Source organism: Dipodomys ordii, unplaced genomic scaffold, assembly GCF_000151885.1.
Source record: "Dipodomys ordii isolate 6190 unplaced genomic scaffold, Dord_2.0 Scaffold16, whole genome shotgun sequence".
Classification (NCBI taxonomy): domain Eukaryota; kingdom Metazoa; phylum Chordata; class Mammalia; order Rodentia; family Heteromyidae; genus Dipodomys; species Dipodomys ordii.
Window position 1 is genome coordinate 132,076 of NW_012267232.1, and position 27,493 is coordinate 159,568.

The following is a 27,493-nucleotide window of genomic DNA, read 5'->3' on the forward strand; positions in this document are numbered from 1 at the left end:
AAAATTAAAAGCGTCTCAAAATCAACCAGAGCAAGGTTATTTTGTTGGTTTTGCTTTAGGAGAAAAATAGATATTATTTACTTAGGCATATATCCCAAGTGATCATTTAGATCAAACAAGGTCATGGACTATAATTAAATTACAGTATGTGTGTATGTGTGTGTGTGTGTGTGTGTGTGTGTGTGTGTGTGTGTGCGCGCGCGCACGTGCCTGAGAGAGAAAAGATGATTTTACAAAGATGATTTAAAAAGTATTGGCATAACGAAAGGCTGATATGCCCAATGACAGATAAAATATACAATTACTTTTTCATTTAAGTAAATCCCTTAGCAATGCATTTTTGTGAAAGTCACCCACTGGCTATTTTCAGAGTTAGCACAGGCAGGTGACAAGCTGATTCATTCAATGGTGCACTGGCAGACTACATTTAAAGTGTAAAGATAAAAATTTCACTCATCTTACAGTTTATTATGAAATTTTCAGAATGCTTTTTTAATATGTGTTTTGCCTGAGCACCTCCAAGCTAAGTAGGTCTGGTTGCATTGTTACCTTACTACCCAATGTAGAAGGAAATATAAAGCAAAATCATGACTAAGAGGAAAATTACAGTTGGGGTCAGACACTGACTCTGCTTAGTTGGCAATCACATAACTCACATTGTTGAAAAGCTCCAGTGATTGCTTATCCATTACAGATCAATTGCAGAAGGGCAGTTAGTTTATTAGAACATAATTTAGGAATCCTGTAAACATTTGGGATTTAAACCTACTGACTGAATACATAATAATGAACTTATATGTGAAATTAAATACAACCCCAAGGAATATTTATGTACACATTATTTTAAATTCTATCTAAAGCCCTTCCGAGCAAACTATATGCCAAAGGAACAAAAAGCAATTTAACCAACCTGGATTCATATAGCTACCACCCAACCCAAGGAATTTTACCTGAGCAGTTGTCATCTGCTTAATACAATTGGTCTCCATACCAGGCTCCCTATACACAGTTCTAACCAACTGTGCAATCAAAAAAAAAGTTGGAGCTGGGAATGTGGCTCAGTGGTAGAGTGCTTGCCTAGCATGCGTGAAGTTCTGGGTTCGATTCCTCAGGACCACATAAACAGAAAAAGCTGGAAATAGTGTTGTAGCTCAAGTGGTAGTATGCTAACGTTGAGCAAAAAGAAGCTCAGGGACAATGCCCAGGCCCTGAGTTTAAGCCCAGGACTGGCAAAAAAAAAATGTTTTAAGTCTCAACTTGTACAGACTTGGTTTTTTAAAATCACTATTCCCTAAACAATATAACTAGCCTTCGCATAAGTATTTACATGACCTTAAGCATTATAAGCAGTCTAGATATTATTTCAAGAATATGGAAAGATGAGAGATTTCAGCATCCACAAGTTTTAGTACTGGAGGAAGAGAATACTGGCTGATGCTTACTATGAACTCATGATATTATTCTAAGTCCTAGAAATGGACTCCATTGATTGACTGATTCATTCTTCAGGAAATACTATTATTAATCTCATTTTACAGGTCAGGTAATTGATAACCTGTGAAAATCACAAGTTTAGAATTGACTAGTAATCAAAAGAGAAGCAGGCAGGTTTTATGGCTACTCAGGAGGTTGAGATCTGAGGACTGCTGTTGAAAGCCAGCCTAGGCATGGAAGTCCATGAGACTCCAATAAACCACCAAAAAGCCAGAAGTGGAGGTATGGCTCAAGTAGGAGAGCTCTAGCCTTAAACAAAAAAAGCTCAGAAATAGTGCCTGATTTCAAGCCCCAAGACCAGCATGAAAGCAAAGAGAGAGAGAATGTTAGACGGGAATTCCTTTATGAGATACAGAGAGGCCACATCTTGAGAGGTCAAACTGGGAATCTTTATTAGAAAGCCAGCGACTGCAGGTGGACTCCTGACCTAAAGACCTGCAGCCCAGAAAGTCATTTGTACAAAACTTTTTTTCTATATATATAGAGAGATAGATATAGATATTATTGTAAAGATACAGAGGGATCACAGTCACATGAGTAAGGTAATGAGTCCATTTCCTATTGAGCATTATTACACCCTCCTTTATTTTCCCCTACCATCCCTTTCCTCCCCACCTCCCCAACTCTTCCCTCTCCTCCCCCACAAAGTTATAAAGTTCGTTTACAATACACTGTCTTGTACATCTCATTGATACAATGGATCATCCTGTATACTTATTTCACCATTTTGTTATTTCCCTTCCCCTCCCCAAATTAGAGAAGTGTATATACAAGATGCAGGGCACCGACATCAAATACAGTTATACTGTGGGGGAGGAACATACATAGAAAAAAAATTACATGGTACATTATAAATACATTAGAAACAATAGCAAGCAAGAAAAAAATATTTGTGTCCCTATGTTGGGGTTCAGTTTGCTTAACATCATCTTATATGGTCATATGTACATAAAGAACAAAATTTTTTAATGCAAGTTTGGGCCCTCATTCCCAGGAGAAAAAAAATAACAGCTTACATTGTATTTTTGCCCTCCATGAACTCTTCACCTCCAAAGTTATGAACAGAAAAAACTCAAATGGATTTGTTGTTATTCTGCTGTTTCTTGTCCTAATTGGAAGACATGTTCTCTGAAAGGAAAGATTAACAAAGCCCACTGTAATTGATATGCATTTCCAAAGATGGTTTAACTTTTCTGTTATTACTTGCAATGAAAGGGTCAAGTTTAAGACTTCTCTAAATCTATGTTCTGCATCTCTGTTAATGTTCCTGGTGGTAGGTATTTGTTTAATGATCAATAGCACTGAGTTTTTCAGAACCTGGCATAACCAAGTCAATGTTTAACTGCATTCTTTTGGTCTGGAATAGCCAACTAGGAGTTGGAAGGAAATCTCCATAGAAACCAGTCTTCCAGGAAGTGGCCAGAAAGGTTACTGTGTGGTGAAATAGAGATGGAAAGATGTCATGAAGGAAATGATTGCTTTGTAAAACTGGGGTAAGCTTCTGGAAATATCTTAATTTTAAAAGCTACATTAAGGTTCTCAACCCACCATCATGGTTTTTCTTTGAATAGCTTCGTGAGAAATGGGCCTGAATCACTCCAGGGCTCACCCTCGGGTGACCAAAGTCACCCCTTTGCAAAACAAACAAGCCAAGATTCCCTCAGCTGGCTCTACGCACTTGTCATCCAGTCAGAAGTTGGAAGAAAAGAGTTCCTATTCATTTGAAAAACTGCAGGATGGGAATAAAGCTTTGGAAGAGCAGCTACCACCTCTGCGAGAATCCTGGTACAGAGGACCTTCTGCAGGTAAACATTCAGCATGAGATTGCGTGTCTGGACTAAAGGAAGTTGTTACTAGGTTTAAGTGACTGTGATCTCACAAAGCAGAGATGATTGAGAATGAAGTCTGGATGGTTAAGCTGAGAATTGAATGGTTGCCAATTTAAAGACTTTTGGTACGTAAGAATGATTGTGTAAACTCCACGATTGTACAAACCCGATCATGTACATTCCAAATGAGAAGGAAAAATTATTGTATTTCACCTTAGCTTCTACTACTTTCTGTGCTTATGCTTGCTTTTGTTAGGCTGTTGACATCATATGGATATGGATGTGATAAATGATGACAATTATGTTTCAGTAGATTCTAAATTTAAGTCATTATCTCCAGTACAGTTTAATGCATCGGGCTTTGTGGTTTTCAAAGCAGAACGTTAGCCAGGCACCAGACTCACACCTATAATCCTAGCTGCTTAGGAGGCTGAGATCTGAGGATCGCAGTTTGAAGCCAGCCCACACAGGAAAGTCTGTGAGACTCTGATCTCCAATAATTTTTTTTAAGCCAGAAGTTCAGTTATGGCATGAGCGGTAGAGTGCTTGAGCAAAGGAGCTCAAGGACAGCACCCAGGCCCTGAGTTCAAGCCTCAGTATCAGCAAAAACAAAGTCGCACTTTAGGAATGGGAATTTTGCAACCACTCCAAGCAGAAATGATTTATTTTGTAGGACAGTGGATGAGTCACCCTTGCCTAACTCCATGTTTTTTATGGTTAGCTACAGAACTAAGGGAAATATTTTCCATGATGATTGGGAGCTCTGAGCCTAGAAATTATCCTGGGATATCTTGTAAGACATGTAGCATGTTTTGCGGGAATCAAAATGATATTTAAGCAGACATTCTAAGTTGGGTAGAAAAGCACATGCACATATACCATATAATACATATATGTATTTCATTTGTTTCTTCTTCATATTCTGGATCAACAATATAAATATGTCCCCTTAATGGATGTCTTGGTGAGAGTGCTTTGTATGTTCTTGTGATAACTAGCAAATCATGCCCAGAATGACCTCCATGGCTACTTTGCACACAATTGACAACATTGACTAGTTGTCACTTTTTTTTCAAATATTATTTTCAAATAATACTCTTTCAACTTCTTCAGCACAGCAGTGGAAATTTTCCTTAGTTCTACTGACAGATTTCTGCCCCCCTTTCTTTTTCCAACCCGTCAATCCAGATGTTTAAGGTTTTGGTAATTATTTTCCTTTAAATATCAAGCTGGGAATGGAATGAGGAGGCACAATTTTAGGCCAATATTTTATCATTTGCATTTATGGAGGGATCCTGCTATAGATGGTTTATCTCCACACTTGATATATGGGTTATACATCCGTGACTAAAAGGAGAAAAATTGTGTTGACAAAGTCTACTAACTCATGGTCAGTCAAATTTCCTAATCTAATGGTAAATTGTTTAGTGGTTTTTTTCTTGTTTCTGCCTCCAGTCCTTCAAGTACCCACGGCCATGTATTTTGACATCCCACTGGAACCTAGAGAAACAAGTATTATTAAAAGGCATCCACCCCGAAGACTTCAAGTAAGATGAATTTAAACAGCTTCATAAGGAATTTCTTGGATTTAATGGTAACTATTAACTAAGCTGTTAATGAAAAATGTTTTCAGAAAATGTGGCCAATTGCAGAAACTACTTAGGATTTGCTTCAGAGATGATTTCACTTTTTAAGACAACCAAAATGAGTGTGGCAGCAAAGACAGAGGCATGGGAACTTAAAGGATGTGATCTACCAGTGATTCGTTGAGGGTTATGAAAACCACATGTGATAAATAACAGCCACTTACATGATTATTACCTACTACAAGTCAACTACTACACTAGGCAACTTGAGCTATGTCATTCATTTCATCACTTAACCCCCATGAGAAAGTCTTAGTTTTGTTTTATAGATATAGTAAAGAGGGTTATTTGCCCAAAGACACAAAGGCTAAATATCAGCCAGTCTTCCAAATCTGCACTTTTTGCATCAGTGTACATGATCTCTAATACCTTTTTCAATCCCTAGCCTTTTATCATCCTAGATGTCAACTGGTTCTTTAAATTAGGCATTGGATTCTAAGGTAATAAAGCTAGAGCTTTCAATCATTCACCTTAATAAAACTTTAATGGATTTCCTTTAGAGAGCTACAAATTCTAAGAAATCTTACCCTAGAAAGGAAAAGGAATCAGAGTGGTCTTTGAAAATGTGCATCAGTTAACAGGAGGGTTTGGTGCTCTCTTGTGAGCAGGATCTATCACTGACATTTGAGAAAAGGAATTATAGCCCCAACCCACCTGCTTACAAATCACCCGGATGCCTGGATCAAACCCAGGAACTCATTTGTTAAGGATTATTTCTATTTCCATTGGTTTTATTTACTTAATTCTCCAGAAGCTCAAAATTATTGTTTGAAGTTATTATAGTCTGTGGTTGCAGGGGAAAAAAGTACCTTTTTCCAAAAATTAGAAGCCTTGAATTATATTGCTTAGTTTAAAAAAAATAAAGCATATCTGTAATAAATTAATATCTTTAAAGTTGTGTGCAAAAACAATGAGTATATCTCTGAATAAACTAAACAACGCTAAAATTTGTTTTATTCTTAAACCAAATATCTTTTTTAAGGAGTGTTGAAGATATATCATTGTGAAACTGCTAAGCTGATTGAATCAAGGATTGACTCAGGCAGAAGTATACTATAACCAGCATAATATGCTATGGTTTACAAAGTACTCGTAGTATCTATCATTCTTTAATAAGCTGTGCTTGGGTTTGTTGGTTGGTTGGTCATGGCCTTGAACTCGGGACCTGGGCACCATCCCCAAGCTTTTTCACTCAAGGCTAATGCTCTATCACTTTGAGCTACAGTGCTACTTCCAGTTTTCTGGGAATTAATTGGAGGATAAGAGTTTCACAGCCTTACCTGCCATGGCTGGCTTCAAACCACAATCCTCAAATCTCAGCCTCCTGAATAGCTAGGATTATAGGTGTGAGCCACCAGCACCCAACTTGTAGTTGGATTTTGATTTTCCTAGTGATCTTTCCAGCTCTAACACTTTACCTCTATACTAACAGACAGCTTTAAAAATGAAAACTCAAGAAAAGTATTACTTTAATGCAAAAACTCTCTTACTACATCTCTTATCTTCAACCACTAGCAATATGCACAACAAAAAAGTGTGTGAATGAATAAACAGATGAATGATCAGACCCAACATTCCACAATCAAGGTTCTCTCTGCTACTGCTACCTCCAATATTACTGTATTAGAAGTCCAACTGACTAGCCAATGCAATCAATGTCTCTTAATTATTAGCATAGAAAAATATCTTAGTGAACACAAGAACAGAGAATCATCTAAACTTAGGGAAGAATTATGCCTTAAGTGCAACTCTATGCTCTCCTCTGTACATTTGCTTTAAGTTCCCCTGAAGATCAGTTTTCTCTGCTCCTCAGATCTATTTGATAAAATATGACTTACATCTTAGGTTCCAGTCAAGTGGACAGATTGTCTTGACCTTCCAGGCTCTGATTCCAAATTCCTGGAGGTAAAGATCTTATTGGTTCAGCTTTGCTTGTGATTTTTCGGCTCTGATCCAATGAGCTCTGAGCAGAAGACATGTTCACACAGTAGAACTGTGGGCGGAGGAGTCACCCTGTAGATTCTGGAGTCAGCTCTGAGAGAAAAGGGAAATCACTAGGAACTTGGCAGACACTACCAAAGATATCAGCTATAATTATCTTCACAAATGAGGCTCAGCACATTTTCCACCACAAATGGGTTTTTGAGAGAATAATAAATGCTAGGTTCCCATGACATGTTAATTAATAGCCTGATCTCTGCCAAAGAAAATTCTAAAAGTATTTTTAATTATTAAACCAAACTTAATTGCATCCTAAATAATTTGAGTTGCACATTTGGCACCCTCTACTTCCTGAACATCTACTCCTCAAGTATATAAAGGTCATGAACTAAGGTTTTTCATCTCGGAACTGGGAGTCTCTGCCAGGATTGAATGCTTCCCCTATGTGAAAGAGTTGACCAGGAAAGCCCCTCATCACCTTCTCATATAATATCCCAAACCCCGCTTAACTTGGGGTACCACACACACACTCCCTTCTTACCGCTCACCCTTAGATTGATAATTGGATAATTCCCTCATCTCCAAAATTTGTTAGAATTTTACCATCCCTATAAGGCCAAGCCTGACCAACTTGTTAACAATTACAACCCTCATCCCAGCCCTTCTGATTCCCTTGCCCTTCACTATCTTGTTTTTATCTCTATACCATCTTCCATCTAACATATCAAATGCTTTAGTCATATCCACTGTGTTCATTGCGTATTTCCTTCACTACTTCCTTGCCTTCAATGTTAGAAAATCATCTTCACAGAAGCAGGGATTTTTTTTCTGTCTTCACTAATATATCCAAGGGGCCAGAACAGTGTTGGACACATACTAAGTGATCAATAGGTTTGTGTTGAATACTGAATGAATAAATAAGAAGAGAGGAAAAGTATTAGGAATCTGCTGTGAGAGGTGTTATTTTTGGTATCAGACAACATGGAGTCTCCTGAACCATGAATATAGTCTATTTACTCTTTGTTTCTTTTTCATCTTTCAATGATATTTTATAGTGTCCCAGCCCAGGCAGGAAAGTCCATGAGGCACTTATCTCCAATTACCCACCAAAAAGATGGAAGTAGAACTGTGGCTCAAGTGGTAGAGCACCTTGAGTGCAAAAAGCTCAGAGACAGCACCCAGGCCCCAAATTCAAGCACCAGTTCTGGCACAAAAATAAGTAAATACATTGAGAAATTGGATTTTCTAATACTTTGTGTTCTCTATTTTAATAAGTGAAACGGATCTTAGTTTATTTCTCTGTGGTCTTGTGAAATGAATTGATTACTTCTAGCTCTTTTCTAGTCTCTAAAATATTTGTTCTAACATGTGTTATCTGTTCCTCTTAAGTTTAGTAAAATATCTTTAAAGTATCTTTAAATACCTTTTTTCTTGGCCACTTGTCCTTTTAAGGAAGTCAGAAATTTTCTTACTAACTTAATCTCTTTTATGTCTCTTAGTTTATTTACACAGCTTATTCTTCTTGCTAATGTATGTTTCCAGGAAATTGTCCATTTACCTAAGTGTCTGGATTTATTGTTGTACAGTCTCATCTTCTTCATATTCAACTCATATCTTAATTTCAAGCTGAGAGCCTGGCTCTGATTTCCTGCCCTGTGGAGCATTTTAGATCCCTTTTAACAAGTAGAAATAACTCACAGCCAGCAGAAGCCCTAAACGCCTTATGGACCAGTTTCTCTCTGTCTCTTTGTTTCTCTCTCTCTGTCTCTCTCTCTGTCTCTCTGTCTCTCTGTCTGTCTCTCTCTGTCTCTGTCTGTCTCTCTGTCTCTGTCTCTGTCTCTGTCTCTCTCTCTTCCCTCCCCTCACATACACACATTCTAACATTTCTATTCAGTTTCTCAGCCTAAGGAAATGTTTGTCTTGTATTAAGGCCAAGCTAGCTATATCTTTTTCACTTTTGTGTTTTTCATTATTAGTTGTTCGGAGCAAAGGATGCTATTAAGACATGAATTGTTTGCAAGGCCTTGATCAGCAATTCTTCCTTAGCTTTGTGATTTCTCCATACTGAGAAAAGGTGTCCTGGATACCTTTTTCTGCTTCCTAGAACTTTAAAGGACACATTCCTAAGTCTTGATGCTAGCCCAGGTTTACATTTTTTCTAGTTGCTCTGGCCCACCTTCCAGTTCTTACAAGTAAACAAAAGCAAAAACATTCAGGTCAGTGTCTATCACCAAGGTCAGAGACTTGTGGTCTATGGTCTCATTCTGGTTCTTGAACCTTCTAGCAGACTTTCCAACTGATTATGCTGACCATTGATTTGTATAAGAAGCCAGATAATTCAGAAATTGAAGGAGGAGTATCATTCCATCAATTGTCTAGTACTTCTTTCCCATCATGTTCTTTGTGAAGAAGATGAATTGAGGCATGTCACTTCCTAGGTAGAGAAAAGGACCATGCATAGGAGCCCCAAATCCTGAGGCAATATCACTTGACTGGTTTATTTAGATGTGGTCAATTCTCTTTTTTTAATTTAATTAAATTTTATTTTTATTGAAAAAGTGATGAACAGGTTACAGTTATGTAAGGTAATGAGTACATTTGTTTTTTAATCAGTTACCCCATCCTTCATTATCTCCCACTGATCCTTTTCCCTCCCCTCCCCCAAGTTGTAAGGTTCATATCCAACATAGTGTTAAGTATCAATGTTACTTTGGTTCATCCTTTGTCCTGCTGTTTCTGTGATTCTCTTTCTCTTCCACATAGTGAATAATCTTATATAAGGTACAACATACAGAAAATGAAGAGAAATTTTTTAAAAAACTACCTACAGGGCATAAGAACCTCTTGTTTGCATATATTGGAGTTCATGTTGATATGCTTCATTATATATGGTCCTATGCGCTAAGCAGTTGGGTTATTGAGATCCCTTGTTAAGAATGTTGTAGACAAAAAATATTTTAAAAATATTGTAGACATATTCTAGTTCTTACAAATAAGGGAAATCATGCAACCTACTTATCTTTGGGTCTGCCTTACTTCATTTAATATAATTTTTTCCAAGTCTTTATATTTCCTTACCAATTGAACAATGTCATTCTTTCTGATGGAAGCATAGAACTCCACTGTGCATATATACCTCGTCCTCTTGATCTATTCTTCTATTGAAGGGCATCTGGGTTGGTTCCATATCTTAGCTATGGTAAATAATATTGCAATGAACATGGTTGTGGTGGTAGCTTTAGTATGGCCTTGTTTGTGGCCATTTGGGTAAATGCCCAAGAGAAGGATTGCTAGATCATAGGGAAGCTCTATGTTTAGTCTTTTTTTTCCCTCATATATATTATTGTAAAAATACTGTACTGAGGGGTTACAGTTACATGAGTACAGTTTCTCTTCAGATCATATAAATCTTTCATCTTTTATTATGTTTAGTTTTTTGAGGAACCTCCATACTGCTTTCCAAAGTGGTTGGACAAGTTTGCATTCCCATCAACAGTGTAGAAGCGTTGTCTTTTGGCTGCATCTCCACCAACATCTGTTGTTATTAAATTTCTTGATAATGGCCATTCTAACTGGGGTAAGGTGGAATCTCAATATTGTTTTGACTTGCATTTATGGCTAGAGTTGTTGGGCAATTCTTCATGTGTCTCTTGGCCATTTGTATTTCCTCTTCAGAGTCTTTTGCCCACTTTTTAATGGGATAATTGTTTCTTTGGGAGTTTGTTTTTGGGGAATTTAATTTCTTAAGCTGTAGGTATATTTATCTAGATGAGGTCAATGTTCCTAACATGTTTTTTGGTAATTCTCAGAACAAGTGCAAATGGACCCTGTTTATGTGTCAATTGCTGCCATCTAGTGGTTTTTGTGGAGGAATAATGTGGGTGTTTTCGTTCTTTCAAGGGCAGACAAGCAATTAGTTGCCTGGAGAGAGGTCTTAAAGACATCTACCATTTAACCCTTGCCTGAAATGTAAATTTAAGTTGAAAGATTGAGACTAGAAGACAAGGATTGAGAGTTCTCATCTCTTCTTATCAAAGCAATACCCTGGATATAAGAAGTTACAAACAGATGATTTTAAGTGACTAAATATCTGCCTTCTTTAAACTCAATTTTTTCAATTATACTCTATAAAAAAAATCTTCTGCGCTGGGAAGGTGGCTCAATGGTAGAGCACTTGCCTTGCATGCATGAGGACCTGGGTTTGATTCCTTGGCACCACATAAGCAGAAAAAGCCAGAAGTGGCACTATGGCTTAAGTGGTAGAGAACTAACCTTGAGCTGAAGAGCTGAGGGACAGTGCCCAGGCCCAGAGTTCAGCCCCCATGACCAACAACAACAACAAAAAACTTTTCTGTGGTCTACTAATGTATTGTTGTATTTGGTTTATTCACTAGAAGTACTGTGGAAGCCAATAAACCCCATGTTGGAAAGAAATCATTAGAGTTCTTGGGAACGTTCAGAAAAATATCTACTCTCAAGATATAGTTAAAACCTGGAGACTGTCCATCTCCAGTGAATTGCCTAGGAATTTCTTTAGTTAATTCCAGGGTTATCTGATAGTAAAGTATTTTTGAGAAACAGTGGAAGAAATTTCCCATGGGAAATTTGGAACTGGACAGACCTGAGCTTGAATCCCAGTGATGCCTCTTTGTAGCTGTGAAAATTTGGACAAGTCATTAACTTATCTGAAATACACAGGATTCACATGAGGATTAAGTGATGCATTACAGATATACCTAGACCTGGTAGACATCAGTAATTACAAAGTCATATAGGACTCATCACAAAGACCTAAATCCTGAACCCACCAGTGAAAGAGGAGGCACAGACACTTCCTTGATCTCCCCTTCTATCCATAGCTTCTCCCAGTTATGGCTTGTTTTTCCTGACATAGGTGTGTTGGCGTAACGTCTGAGCAGTATTCATGTCATTGGCTGTAGCATGGGGTCTGCCTAGCACTCCTACTCTAGAGTCATTGTTTCTTAGTCTCCTTGACCAGCTCATTCCGATCTATCAGTTTCACAGTTTTCTCAAGTCTACAGTCTTTTGTTCTGTACTTCTCACTCTTGATCTTGCCTGCCACCCTGGTTTCAATCATGTTCTACTCAGGGATGATTCCCAGTATTCATCTTTAGTACAGCTCTTTCCTCTGAGCTGTATGCCTGTGTATCTAATTATCTACTCAACATTTACACTGTCTTAAAGGTCTCTCCAACTCAAGTTGCTCCAAATCAAATTTGTATATTTTTTTCTAAATTCAACCCATCACACATCCCCAACAATGAACACTGTCCATCCTCTGTGTTAGGGTACCTAAATAAGTTCATATTCTGAAGACATGGAGAGTACAGAATAATTCAATATACAACTTGTTGCATTCATTTTCAAGTTTGTGTCCTCGAGTTATTTATTGCCCTACTCATGCCCAAGTGACTTTTTCTTCCAAGCACTGAGCACTCTTCACAACTCTCAGCCAAACAACCACACAAGTCTGTGTTGCATAGTTACAAGCTCCACAAAGATTGATTACCATTGCATCTCCACACCTGGCAAACAGTATGCAGTGAGCAAATAAACTCTCCAGGTCCTTCTTGGTACATCAATGTGAGAAAACCAGCTTTTCTCCCATGCCTTCTCAGTCAGGACCGCCCCCCACCTCCATGCCCCCAGTGCTTAGCTTGAGAAGCATAAAGTGATCCAAGGTAAGAAAAGCAGACCCACAGTCATGCATTGTGTTCAGTCTAAGTGATCTTTGAAGCTCCAGCATTGTGTCCACCATAAATCCAAACTCTGTTAGAAAAAAAAAACATCTCTTAAAGATGTCTAACAGATCTCTTGAGATCTGTTAGAGAAGCACTCTCCCTTGCTACGAGTCTCAGAGTCATCTGTGATTATCGCTGGGGTGTTTGAGGAAGTGTCTCTCAGGTCACTTCCCTGAGGACTGGGTGAGATAATAAAGTCACTTCCTGATGCCCCTTTAATCTCTAGTAGCATAAGAGCCTGGCCAAGTGATAATGTTGGACATGACCCCTCAGTTTAGAGAAAGGACTCTTAGTCTCTTAACTCACTGAGCAAGGTTTCAATTAATAAGCCATTGATAACAGTGCAACAAAAAAGGAAGCAACCAAACAGGCTGAAGAGCCTTTAGCACAGCTGTAACTGTTAAACTGTTGGAATCACCTTCCCAGGATGTTTGTGGGTACAAATGCTGCTTTGGCAATGTGCTAAAGTAGTTTAATATCTGGCTTTTATATTTCATCATCTCATGGTATGACAAATGATGAATACTCTAAATGTTAAACTTCTAGAAGCTTGAGACCATTGACCTGCCACAAGTAACTACCTCTGAAAGGTTCCTGGGCCGGCAAGAAGCCAGGACAAGGCACAATGCAAAGGTGAGCTATGGCAGTCGCCAGAGGTGGTGGCTAACCATGGGGCTGTATGGGGTGGTGAGTGGCCCTTGTCATGATTTTCCTACACAGAAAACTCAGAGCCACAACAAATAGTTAAGTCTTCACAGCAAGGCTGCCTGTCTGTTCTCTCTAGCTGTGCACTGCTTTTTTCCTCTTAGGTGAACTCTGGGCTCTTTCTGCTTTGTGATGAAAATGGCCATGTAGATGAGAGAGAGGAATGTTACATGGAAATTGATGGTCCTAGAAACGTTCAAATCTGTGAAAAATACACCACAACTCTCCTCTCTCATTCTTCTCTCCATTTAAAGCTTTCTCTTCATTCTGTTTGCAAGCGAAACCTATCTATAGTTTGTTCCTATTGCCTCTGTCATGGCCTCACCAAAATCTAATCCCAGGAAAGGTCTTCTGTGGATCTTGATACTGCTACACCTTTGTAAAGTTCTGTTGAGAATTCCCCCTCCGTCTCCATGTCTCTCTGTCTGTCTGTCTCTGTCTCCATCTCTGTCTCTCTGTGTCTCTGTTTCTGTCTCTCTCTCTGTCTGTCTCTGTCTCTCTATTTCTCTCTCTCTCTCACACACACACACACAGTTCATCTTGAAGCTGGCTAGGTGGTTGCTATGTGGCTGGCTGATTGGGTAAGCAATGCCCAGATATTATCAAGTCCTCAAGGCCACATTTGTGCTGCTGACAGTGGAGGTGGGCCCCTCCCTGAGTCTTTCATTGGCTGACACAGTCACTGTTCCTGGGGCAGCACTAAAGCTATCACTCGATGCAGCCCTTCCTTTGCTGGCAACAGCAGGTGACAAATGGAGATTTAGTCACCTTCACTTGCCCTCAAAAACTGTCTGCACTGTCCCAACTGAAGTTCATGAATTACCTCAGGGAGACCACCAGAGTCATAGATTATCAAATTCACATCCTTAGCTGCAAGGCACCTGGTGGCTTACATGAGCATGTGAGACTACACCATGGAGAAATCTATCCTATTTAACCATTCAGTGGTTCTCTTCTCATTTCATAACCTGACCATCAGTCAATGGTAAGGAGAGAACGAAAGGACTCATCAAACCAGAAAATATCTCTGGAGAATTAGTAATAAATATCTCCTGGTAAAGGAAATGAAATTTTAATGAACTTGTCAAAACTCTTGGATGCCACGTTTGCAAAACTCTTTAAGGACCTTTGCAACTATGTAATATATATAGCAGAATGCCATTTCATTCACTAATAATGATACTTGCTAAAGCCACACAATACTTTATCTGTATCCTCAAAAAGATCTGTATAGATTAGGATGGATTATGGTCTTACTCTGTTCCAAAAAGGACTTAACAATGTAGATTACACATCATCAGTAAAAAATTACCCCATACTAATTGAGTATGTCATCTTTCATGGCAGGAACTAGAAAAGAAAATGCCAACTTCCATTTATACTTCTGGGAAAAGACAATATTTGCATAAGATGCAGATGCTGGAAATCAACCGTAAAAGACAAGAGGTAAATAAAAGTGTCATATTGACCAAATTTGTACCACATAATTGCAACCCCGACACATGACTACTGTCGAGAATAGACGATTTAGCAGTCAGTACTTAGCATTTTGGAATCAAAGATTCAACGACTGAAGCTAACAGCCGGGTTGAATCTGTTTTCAGTCCTCTCAAGGATATACAGAGGCTTGGAATGTCTCCTTTTAAAGACAGGTTGCTCCTCTGATATTCTGGCTCCAGTGGGAAAATATGATGATGTTTCTTGGTTTAGTAAGTGGGGAGGGGTGGGATGTTTATTTTGATACCTAGGCCTCTCTCTATAATTCATGCTGCATAATTATCCAATCAGCTTTCTGTCTTGGTCTATTTTCTGCTGGTATACAGAAACTGGGCAATTATAAAGACTTTTTTCTTTCATAATTCTGCAGGCTGGGAAGTCTAAGACAAGTGTAACTCATTGGCATCTAATTGGGGCCTTCATACTGTGTCATAACATAATAGAGAATATCTCATAGACATTGGGTACAAGGAGAGTGAGAAGACAGGAATAAGACAAGGCTACAGCCATGGAACTTGTTTTCACAATAACCCACTCTTTAAATAACCCACTCCTGTGATCGAGGCCTTAATCTGCCTAGAGGCTAGAGCCCTAAATGTCTCTTAAAGGACTCTTCCTCCAAATACCATCAACATATGAATTTGAGGATTAAGTTTCCAATGTTATATATAGACACTAATGGCTCCTACTTGTAATCTTAGCTACTCAAGAGGCAGAGATCTGAGGATCATGGCTAAAGCCAGCCTGGACAAGAAAGTCTCTAAAACTCTTTATCTTCCATTAACGACCAAAAAGCCGTAAGTGGAGATGGGGCTCAAGTGGTAGAATGCTAGTCTTGAGTAAAAAAACTATGAGACAGCCTAGCCCAAAGTTCAAGCCCCAGTATAGGGACATGCACACACGCGTGCACACACACACACGCACACACACACTTTTCAACATATGAATTTGAGGGGACACATTCATAACAGACCTCTCGTAACCAATTCTTTTAATAATGTCCTGTAGCTGTCAGACTCTGTAGTCTCCCCTGTAAAGGAACGAGCCCAAACCTATTGCCATCTGCCATTCCATCCTCATCGTAAGGAAGCTATACTTCTTTGAGCATGTGGGCACCTTTCCCTCCCAATAAGCCTGAGACAAAAAAAGATCTCATACCTTCTAATAGGAGGGGAAAAAAATATTGTGTTCAGGGATTACAGGTGTCTATGGACAGGCTACAAGTTGCCAAGTGGTGGAAGGGCTGATGTGTTCTAGCAAAGGGAGTTAGTGAAAACATTAACTACTTATGGCTGTTCATTTTTAGGCCCAGGTGGAACTGAAGAAAAATCTTCCCAGGGAAGCAAAGAACAATAAGCAAAAACAGAGAAATCATAAAGCCAAGAAAACACTTGAAAGCATTCCAAAGAATGGAGACTATGATGTTCTAACCATATTGCCTGATGAAACCATGAACAGACGTTCAGGTAAATCATATTTTTGTAGAAGAGAGTATTTCAAATGTTTTCCAAACTTCAAGTAAACTCCCAGGCTGTGCGTCTAGTGAAGAAAGTGAGAAGACAGAAAACAATCTCCGTGTTTTGCTGGTATTTTACATCTCAGAATACAGTGAGAATGTTGTCACATAATTTTGGATCCTAGGAGGACAAGACGGAAGCTCTGTAATAAGATATTTTCTCTCTCTTCTTTTATGCCTTCAACATACCTTACATGCATTATGGGAGTCCTTGTCCTGTTCCCAGGAGGGAAAAAAAATAGCTTCATTTTCTAGAGAATGAAGCTCATGGGGACACATTAACTTGCTGTGGCATGTGTTGGAATTGCATGTGCTGGTGTGGGGTCCTATGCACATGTCTGCTCACACAGCCCCTAGTGTCAGCACTCAGGGACACATTTAGAACACTGAAAATGAATCCAACACCACGGCCCTCCCTACACTGCTCCTCCATTGTCTCAGTGGGTGCCCCCCGCCTCCAGGCCATGTTACTCAAGCCAGAGCCCTCTTCATCCCTTCTCTCCCTCTCCTAGCCAGGTAAGTGTTAAGACCATTAACATCTCTATTATTACGGAAGAGTAGTAGCACACAGGACTGTTAATGTTCTCTAGTGCTGGAATCTGCCATCTCCTTCTTTCCTAATGGTTTTGCCTTGGATCTGGTCCTCAGCCTGTCACTCCAGGGCCACCTGACCAGGTTCTCCACTTCAGGTCTTACCTACCTCCCCTTCGACATTCACTTCAGCGGTTCTCAATGTGGCTTCAGGCCAGCCAGCTGGAGACACACTCAGCTTCAGTCAGAGTGACTGAAATGGAAATTTCTGGATGAGGACCAGCAACCTGGATTTAATCAGCCTTCTAGGAGGGTCCTAAATAGCCCCAGAACTTAAGAAACAGGGGCTGGGAATGTGGCCTAGTAGTGGAGTGCTTGCCTAGCATGCATGAAGCCCTGGCTTCCATTCCTCAGTATCACATAAATAGAAAAAGCCAAAAGAGGAGCTGTGGCTCAAGTGGTAGAGTGCTAGCCTTGAGCAAAAGAAGCTCAGGGACAGTGTCCAGCCCTGAGTTCAAGACCCAGGACTGGCAAAAAAAAAAAAAAACACACCTTAAGAAACAAGGAACTAGGAATATTTCTTTACTCTTCTGGCTGATGAAAATATTCCAGTATTCCCAATGTCTGGCAGTATTGTAATCACCTGGGAGCACAAATGCAAGAACAAATTTCAAGTTCCACCCACACCTTCTGAATCAGGATCATTTATCAAGATCCTCAAGTGATTCTCACCCATATGGACATTCTAGAAGCACTGTACCAATGGTAAAAATGCAACTCTGCTCATGTCACTCTCCTTCCTAAACACAAACAAACCACAGCCAGGCAATGGTGGCTCTTGCTTGTAATCCTAACTACTCACGGGGTTGAAAACTGAGGATCAGCAGGAAAGTCCATGAGACTCTTATCTCCAATAAACTAGTCAGAAAAAGCCAGAAGTAGTGCTGTGGCTCAAGTGGTAGAGCACTAACCTTGAGTACAAAGAGGCTCAGGGACAGCACCCAGGCCTTGAGTTCAAGTTCAGAAGAGGGAAAAAACAGTCTCATTTGGGTAGTCCCCATTGACCTGAAAACAAAAGCTAAACTCCTTAATATGGACCTAGGCCTTTTAGGAGCCTGCTGCTGCCTATCTTCCTATCTCCATCTCTGGCTTCCAGCCTTTCATACACCCAATGGCAAACTCAGCCTTGGGTTGTTCTGTGCTTTCCAGCGGCCATCTGTTTTCATAACTCTCTATTGCACTGCCCCACCCATTAGAGAGCCCCTTAAGTTCTTCCTGTCCATATTTCCCCAAGGTTGCAAATGATCCATATTGTTCACACACAATTGCTGTGCTGTAGACCAAATCTTCACATCAGCAGTACTGATCACTTGGAGCGCTGCAGAAATGCTGGCTGTGTCTCTGGAGGTCTTAAGTTCTAAGTGCAAAATCACCTGCTAAAATAGATTTTGTCTCTGCTCAGAGAACAAGATGCTTAATCAATAAGGTGATTAAATAAGAAAAGGCTGAATAATTGAAACTCTACTCAGGGCATCCATTTCACCCAACGCTTTCAAGTCTCAGAATGAGATCTATTTTGCAGTCATATATACAAACAACTTTCATAATTGAAAAAATACTGTCAAAACCACCAAGGAAAGGGCCTCTGTGAAAGTTAGGCACTGACAGTCATCACATGACAGCATGCCTAGAAAACCAATACTGGCAAAGGATTTGGCAGATGCCCCAGGTTTGGAGTGGCCCAGGAGAGACTATGGCATGTGGAGACGGGAGTTTTCTTTTGCTCTCCTGAGCCTTCCTAACAATCCAGCTATGGTTTGTTGAGTGCTCATTATAAGCCAGTACTGTGGTCCCCTCAACTCCTATGCAGCATGGAAGGTAGGAGTTACCATCACCTCTGTGACAGAGGCAGGATTCAAGACCAGAATTGTTTTTATCTACTCACTTACAGCTTCATCAGTATGCGGATGACTCGAGGCTCTAGGCCCACCACCTTAGGAAAGCCTACAGATCTGAAAAGCAGTGACTCTTCACCTTTAAATGGCTCTTGATCCTTTAAGAAAAATCTATACTCTGGAAGTTCTGAATGGATGTGGAAGCAGCTTTCAGACATTGGCCTACATAATCCTTTGCCTTTGATCTCAGGAGGTCAAGGGGGCAGAAAGAGTAGCTTATTCAGGAGTCAAGTCCTGCTGGAGACAGGGAGGTATGGCTATGTCAACAGGTACAAACAGGTCATAAACAGCAACTCATTGGGGAACCAGTCCCAACTTCATCTTCCTGAATCAGAATCTCTGGGGATTGGTGGGAGGAGGTGTTATCTTACAGTTGAAAATTTTTCTGAGTGATTTTGAGGATTAATCCAACATAGATGAACTTAATAACCTTTGCAAGTTCTCAACACCCAAACTTTATGAGAAACCTTTTCTTTTTAATAACTCTGTGTGTGAATACACATGACAAAATGAGCTTAGAAAGGGAAGATTTTGCTAGCATGAGAGAGGGCAATTTTAATTCTTCTCACTAAAATGAGATTGCATTTATTTAAGACCCTTTGGAGGGAATGGTCTGCAGTAACACATTCATTGTTCTGTAGACTCTAAAAGGATGGTGGGCACTTCTTAAATAAAAAGCTAAAGTAAATCAAATTCCACAGCAAAAAACAAACAGGTATCCTCTAATGAAAAATATAAAGCTGAGCACTGGTGGCTAACATCTGTAATCCTAGCTACTCAGAGGCTGAGACCTGGAAGATTGAGGTTTGAAGCCAGCCTGAGCAGAACAGTCTGAGAGACTCCATCTCTACCAGCACATTAGACACATACCTGCATGCTTACATATGTGTATGTACATGCATACATAGCTTTGAAGAGAGACAAAAAGAAAAAGATGCAATAGATAATTCAAGATTGGGCCCAGGACCTAAAAGATCCAAATGCAAGCAAACAAAAAGTAGTCATAAAAAGTATTGCTGGAATAATCATAGATATTTGAATATGGATCCTCTATGAGCATATATTCTACCAGTATTGTATTTCCTAAATGTAAGGTTTTATTGTAATTATGTAAGAAAAAAGTCTTCATTCTTGAAAGATTATAGTAATATATTTAGGAGTACCTGCAATTAATTTTTGAGTGGTTCAGCTGAAAGCAACATTGTGGCAAAACATTGTGGATGGGTTGGGGATATAGATGTATATTCTACTAGTCTTGTGATATTCAGGGTATTCCACCTTTGTGAAAGTAACAACTGAAAAACGTTTAGCTGGAATATATAAAAATATCAAGCAGATTCTTCTGTGTTCATAAAAATCTAGGCATGTAATAAAACAATCATTGTTAGAAAAAAATCAAATTAAAATACCTTCTCATCTTTCATAGGAAATTCTCATGCTACAGAACTTTTGGACTATCAAGCAAGAAATGAGTATTATCACCAACAAAATGGCAAAATGGAAACATGGCTCCATGAAAAAGAGGCTGGGAGACAGCTCCTTTGGGACAGTTGGAGCTCAAACTCAGATGAGCTGGAGAAAGATGAGACAAAACCACGCGCTCTTGTGAGAACTAGGACTGAGAAAATCCTACTTTATGATGAGTTTTTTGACCAAGAATAAGAATGCCACTCACTCCCCCCAAATAGTGAGGGTATTGAAAGCTAGGTTTTCTGGTGAAAACTAAAATCCATCAAGTTCGCATATGAATCTCAAAGTGATTCACTCTGGTAAACTATGGGGATTACAGCGGGTATCACACCCGCTGTTCACCTCGGCTGTAGAACCGCCTCCACACTGACGGGCTGAAACAACCATCATTTTCTTCCTCACCATTCTGTGTGTGGTTGGGCCAACAAGGTGGCTCTTCTGCTGGTCTCTGCACATCTGTCATGTAGTTGAAATCAGACAGTGACTAGATCTGTAGTCCTTTGAAGGCCCGATCAGGATATGGTGCCAACTGCACCCTGCCAGCTCTCCATGCCTCTTCACAAAGGTCTCCATGACAGGGTAGTGAAATTTCCTGCATACCTGCCCAAGCCTCTAACTAACAAACTCTGCCAATCTCTAGTCAGAGAACCGACTCTACACTTCTGCCACATCCTATTTTGTGGAAGCAAGCTGTGTGCCGGATGCTAGCCAATGAAAAGGGTCTATACAAGGGCACACTGGCATCCATTTTCAGACCCTCCACTACACTATACTTTTAAGAATAAATTAGAACCTATAAAACAATACAAATACAAATATGCATTGATATAAATAAAGTGTTGTTTTAAAGAAAAGTCAGTGATGCTATGCTAAGTACTCAGCTCACTTAGGCCACATTTTCATAAGTTTTACATAACAGAAAAACCTCAAAAAAAAAGATGTGGAATAATGTCTGGCATATCAGACCATTGTGAATTAAAACTCAAAATATTAATACTTCTCAGATTATAAAGTAGATTTTAGAGTTTTTTAAAAACTGAATAGAGTTAGGCACTGGTGGCTCATGCCTGTAATCCTAGCTACTCAGGAAGCTGAGATCTGAGATTATGGTTCAAAGCCAGCCCAGGCAGGAAAGTCTATGTGACTCTTATCTCCAATCAACCACCAGAAAACTGGAAGTGGTACTGTGGCTCAATGTGGTAGAGCACTAGCCTTGAGCAAAAAAAGCTAAGTGCACAGGCCCTGAGTTCAAGCCTCATGACTGAAAAGAACAAACAGAACATCAGCAGCAAACAACAACAAAAAGTCCTAAATGAAGCACTGCTTGCTCATGCCTGTAGTCCTAAACTACTCAGGAGGCTGGGAACTGAGGAGTGAGACTGAAAGCTAGTCCTGACAATTATTTCCAATTAGCTACCAAAAAGGAAGAAATAGAGCTGTGGCTCAACTGGTAGAATGATAGCCTTGAGCAAAAAAGTTAAAAGATAGTACCCAGGCCCCTAAGTCCAAGCCCTAGAAGTGGCAAACTAACAAGCAAAAACAAAACAAAAAGCTAAATGGAAAAATAATTTTAAGCCATCCAGAAGTTTTCAAGGATTTAGTAAAACTTTAAAGCAAAGCAAAACAAAAACACCCTTTTAAGTCTTCAATAAGAAACTTCCAAAAATAAAAAAAAAAAGAAGAAAACACTCTGTGAATTTGACATTTAGTCAGTTCAGACAAGTCCCTGTGGAGGTGAAAAGTCTGAACTGCCAGGGGATGAAAAGGAAAGTTTCTTCTGACTATGCAGGGCAATTAGGCTATCCTGGCTTGGGCAGGTATGAAGGAATTTTTAACTACCTAATGGTACTAAAATGACCTCATCAATTTCTGTTGCATTTTAATTTTTTAAAATGTGCTGTTTCATTTTGTGTGTGTGCCAGGCAATAAGCTTATTTGCACTGAATGAATAAATAAAGTGCTTAACCAGTTAGCCTTCTCTAACTGGAGGCCCTTGAGAAGAAAAATGAATCCAAACCATCCCTAGCGTCCTCATCTATTATGGTGGAGCTACAAGCCTTTAAAGTGCAATGGGAAACTCCCAAACATTGAAGTTAAGAGAACCAAATCAGCCTTCACAGCTCTGCTTTGTCACTTAAATTAGATAAAGCCCTCATCTCCAAACTCGGTGGACTGTGAGCTTCATGAGGGCATGCATAGCACCTTCTCCCTGTGGTATCTCTATTTCCTAGCACAACATCTGGCACTGAGTTTATTATTAAATGTTTGCTGCATTCATTCATTAATGTGCTGAATTAACTAGTCAATGAGAGAAGCACTTGTTTCTTCCCTGCAGTGCAGTGGCTCCTGCGCATTTCCATCATTTCTCAATAGTCTTATATATACAAGAGTGGTTGTACAGCCCAGAAAGGGATATTTTCAAAATTTGTACCTCTTAAATAGATGGCCTAAATTAAACACTGCCATAGGGTACAGAAGCTATACATATATACCAATGAAGATTCCATAGCTCAATATATTTCTCAAAACTAACTGCAAGACAACCAGTCAGAATTCTTTTGTTATTTGCTTCCTTTGTGTAGAACTCTTCCTCACCTGTTAATAAATTCAAGAACTAGACATGGATAAATTATGATCATAATAACTGCTTTTGTGTACAATAACTACCTATGTGTGCCAGGCACTCTTCAAATGCTTTACATATTGAATCCTCACATCAGGTTTTGTGGGTTGGTATTAATACCGTTAACATTTTGCAGATGAGGAAACTGAGGCACGGAAAGATTTTTTTTTTTAGTAACTTTCCACATTCACCCAGCAAAATTTCCTTTCAGGCTAGACAATTGTTTACCAAAAATGGATTGCTGGGAGCCAGGGGCTTGTCCCTCCTCTCCCCAATTTTATTTCCAACACACCAGCTTCATTATTCCAAATGAACTGACAGCTGAACTGTGGGCACAGGAAAAGGTTAAAGGCCCCCTGAAAACTGGACATGAGAAAGTAGGCACTAACATAACATCTTCCCTGTCTGGGCTAAGAGTAGCAGGGAAAGCATTCCCCAGTCCACCCACACAGCTCCATCCCAGACAGAATAGAGTTGCATACTGCATTTAGGGCTGAGAACAACAGTGCTCACTGCTGGTGACAGGTAGCACCCCCATTGAATGATCAAAAACTAATAACAATCAAGATTTGTGGGCGCTCACATTGCCAGTAGAGGAGGGGGTGCTGACATGGGTTGATAGGTTGTTTTTGTTTAGTTAGCTAGGGATTTTAGCTTCCAGGTAAACCTAAACCACTCTTAAGATTGAAAATCACAGCATTAGCACCTATAAATATTCTACTTTGCCAGAACATGCCAACTTCTCTCTAAAAGCAACAACTTCTAAGGTAAGGTGGGTTTTCTTATTTGTTTTTATGCCTGAGTGTAACCCCTGACTTTTGTTCTCAAGGATAGCACTCTACCACTTGAGCCACAGCTCCACTTCTGGCTTTTTTTGGTGTTAAATTGGAGAAGAGTCCCATGAGCCCTTCTCCAGTGCCTCACACCTGTAATCCTAGCTATTCAGAGGGCTGAGATCTGAGGATCATGGTTCCTGCCTGGGCAGGAAAGTCCATGAGATTCTTACCTCCAATTAACTACCAGAAAACTGGAAATGGCACTGTGGCTCAGGGACAGTGCCCAGGCCCTGAGTTCAGGCCCCCAACTGACAAGGAGGGAAAAAAAAGAGTTTCATAGACTTTATGCCCAGACTGACCCTAAATCTTCAGCTCCCAGCCTCCTGAGTTGCTAGGATTACAGGTAAGAGCCACCAGCACCTGGCTCCTGTCTTTATCTTGATGATAATTTTGAGCTACTGTTAAGATTTAACTAAAGATGACTTTTACAAGAATTGGTAGACTTGTAAACAAATGATACTAAAACAGAACCTTTCAAAGTAGAACACAGAACACCAACTCTGTGCTGATGCCTTTCTTACCATGGAAGTATATTGATCATCAGATTCTATTAATATTAACAATTTCCTGTCTTGAATGAAGAACAAAACCTCACTAACTTACTGTACTATCAGTGGGTTTGTGAGAAGTATACTAAAGAGTAAGTTAGGGAATGTTAGGCTATCAAAAATCTGAATTATATTTCCTTTTGAAAGTAATAAGTAATAAACAAGTAATAAACAATATAGAGAATATAAATACTAACATATGTTACAAGGCTAGCAGATATGGTAGGGGCTATCTAAATCTGCTTTCTTTGAAATGGTGATGATCTGGACCTCTTCATGAATGAGTAGAAAAGCAGGATTAGTAGCTAGAAAGGCATGACCTGGTAAAAGGAAATCTTAAAAGTTACCTGTGTTTTGAGGGTGGAGGGATTATTTAAGTATTAAGAGTTGCTAGATGATATGATTGCATGTATTTGCTCACCTCACAACATAAAAGCTACAGGTGAAAACTTTCTGTGAGGAAAACAGATCTCCTGTTTCTCTTGGTTTTTCTACTTCTCTCTACTTTAACCTGTTATACTAAAATAAATTTTTGCTACAACTTTCAAAAAATGGAAACTGAAGTTAAGGCTCATTTTTAGGTATATACCTCCTAGTAAATCTGCAATTCATTTAATCTTCCACTCAATAAACTTTTGAGTATCCATGCTAAAAATATAGCCAAAACCAGGATAAAGTCTTTATGCCTATGGATTACATTCCAGTAGAGAAAAAATGAACAGAAAGTCAAGTATATGAATGTAATTCCAAGTGATTTTAACTATTAGGAAGAAAAGTAAAGCTGGTAAGAGATAAGTATGAATGCAATGAATTGTTTGGAAAAGGATGCTCAAGAAGGAACTCTTTAAAGGAAAAAAAAAAGATTCAGTCAGGGAGTGAACAATAAGAAGATAGATAAAAATCAGCTTCCAGACATCAAAGGAGCCATGAGCAAGAGCCCTGAGGTAACAATGAGATTATAATTTTCAAAGGCCTGACAAGAAGGCTAGAATGACAGAGCGAACAAATGAATTATGTTCAATTAGTTTCCTATCGCTATAACAAACTATCTGAGGCTGGGTGCTTTATTTTAAAGAGGTTTATTCAGGTCACATTTTTGTAGACTACAAATCCAAGATTTGACAACACCAGTAATTGGGCTTCTGGTGAGATCCGCCCCCCTTCCCCCTCCCCCTCCTGACCCCTGGTTTCATTGCAACATGGTGACATGGGGGTAGGCACAGGAGCAGAAGAGTTCACATGCTGAGACACAAAGCTGGAGAGATTCGGGAGCCAGGCTTACTGAACTGAATAGCTTTCAATTGTGCTATTGTTTATTCTATACTTGGATTAAAAACTATTTCCTTTAAAATGAGATGTAAATTCAGATCTTTAATAACTTGACCATTCCTAACCTATCCCTTTCTTTGTAGAACTCACTTTTGTAAAAACTAACTGGGGTCCCACAAAACTACATTAATTCCCTCTAGGGACTGTGTCCTCATGATCCAATCACTTTCCTAATCAACTTCCACCACTTCAATACCAACACATTGGGAAGCCAGCTTCCAGCACACAAACCACTGGGGAGCAAATCACAGCCAAACAACAGCAGGAAGGAGCAAACAGGGATGTGATCAGATCACAAAGGTGGTTATGGCCAGATGGGAGGAGGCCATAGGAGATAGGGGGAGGGGGGTTCTCATTGAGATTGACCTCTCCATCATAAACAAAGGAGAACATTCTAAAGTCATAGGACCATGGCTGACCTTGGGCTGACCTTGGACCTCCTGAGAACATCAGAAGGGCTTCCATCTCTGTAGTGATGGGTGGAAGTGTTCTGCCACACAAGCCAGAGTAAGCACAGAACTGACCTGCAGTAGACAGCGAGTCTAGGAGGGACACTGAAGTCCCAGGTCACATCAGTTCCTCATCCCAGCCCTTCCCTGTGCCCTGCTGCCCTCCCCTTCTCAGACTGTATCCTTATAGCAAATGCTACTTTCTACTTGGGCCAGATCCAGCTGATTTCCCTTCCTTAAAACTAGACAATAACAATTACTGGCTATCTTAGGTGGTAATCACCTTCTTGCCTTTTGGTGCAACCTTAGAAGCTGTGGTATTGTGGAATCTGGTTGAGTGGCCAGCTGCAGATACAAAGTACAATTGTGAGATCCTCCCCCTGTCTCTTCCCTCCCCCCGCCTCTCTCCAGTCTTGGGGTTTGAACTCTAGGCCTGGGCACTGTCCCTGAGCTTCTTTAGCTCAACGCTAGTACTCTACCACTTGAGCCACATCTCCACTTCTGGCTTTTTCTGTTTATGTGGTACTGAGGAATCGAACCCAGGGCTTTATACATGCTAGGTAAGCACTCTACCACTAAGCCACATTCCCAGCCCTTCTTGTGAGATTCTCTTCATGCTTAGGAATGCCTTGTCAGCCATAGTGGGAGTCTTGATGCTACAAAAATGAGCAAATCAGGGGTTTTATTCCCCGCCCCCCCCACACACACACAGAAAGCTGGATGACAAACATACATGGTACAATTGGCCAGAGGTAAAGCCACCAGACATGAAAGTAAGAGATCACATCTCAGCTCTGCTGCTTCCTTTTTGAAAAAAGTCCTTTAACCTATTTGGCCAGCATCCACACTGTGAAAACAGAGATAAAGGTAGGCTTGCCTCACAATGTGTTGGGACAGAAATTAGCTAACACATGTAAGTTGCTTAGGCAATATCTTAACACATAACTACAAGGTATATACCAAACTACCAGTATATTCACATTTAAGTTAAAAATAAAAATAAGTACTTGTGTGCATTATGTGAGGTTTTAGAAATCTGATCTCTGCAACAAGATATGAAACAAAAGCCAGAGGTATATAACTGTGGAATTGTGGAAACAAATTTATCATGGTTCACAGACAGCATGATTTTATGTATTTAGACTACTCAAAGGATACAACTGGAAAACTTCTTAGTATTAATAATGGAATTAAATAGGTATATGGAAATACTTTTTAAATCAACTGTGTTTGCAAACTATTTCTCAGCATTTCTGCAACAGAAATCTATGAATGCTCAAGGACAAATGGTCAAGAATAAACCCTAGGTTTCTTAATCATATGGGAGATCTCAAGATATCCTAAGGCACAACATGCTTTTTC

At 39.7% G+C, this 27,493-nt stretch overlaps 1 protein-coding gene across 3 annotated transcripts; it reads left to right on the forward strand.

Annotated features, from left to right (window-relative positions):
• The first annotated feature begins 2,903 nt into the window (after positions 1-2,903).
• Positions 2,904-21,443, forward strand: LOC105982554 (chromosome unknown open reading frame, human C14orf105). Of its 3 annotated transcripts, XM_013012205.1 has the most exons (7): positions 2,904-2,987; positions 3,066-3,299; positions 4,779-4,870; positions 13,219-13,305; positions 14,725-14,823; positions 16,181-16,340; positions 20,303-21,443. In XM_013012205.1, the coding sequence occupies exons 2-7, from the start codon at positions 3,077-3,079 to the stop codon at positions 20,536-20,538; spliced, it is 897 nt and encodes a 298-aa protein (XP_012867659.1). In that variant the 5' UTR covers positions 2,904-2,987; positions 3,066-3,076; the 3' UTR covers positions 20,539-21,443. The 3 variants fall into 3 exon arrangements, with proteins under 3 accessions (XP_012867659.1, XP_012867658.1, XP_012867660.1); XM_013012204.1 differs by having other exon boundaries at positions 2,940-3,299; XM_013012206.1 differs by lacking the exons at positions 2,904-2,987; positions 3,066-3,299 and having other exon boundaries at positions 4,790-4,917.
• Positions 21,444-27,493: the final 6,050 nt, after the last annotated feature.

What these genes read in the sequence shown, in the direction of transcription:
- LOC105982554 (XM_013012205.1), top strand. Translation starts at nt 3,077, where the DNA reads ATGGGCCTGAATCACTCCAGGGCTCACCCTCGGGTGACCAAAGTCACC. An exon ending in TCAACCGTAAAAGACAAGAG is followed by an intron (nt 14,824 to 16,180) that starts GTAAATAAAAGT and finishes GTTCATTTTTAG; the next exon opens with GCCCAGGTGGAACTGAAGAA. An exon ending in AACCATGAACAGACGTTCAG is followed by an intron (nt 16,341 to 20,302) that starts GTAAATCATATT and finishes CATCTTTCATAG; the next exon opens with GAAATTCTCATGCTACAGAA.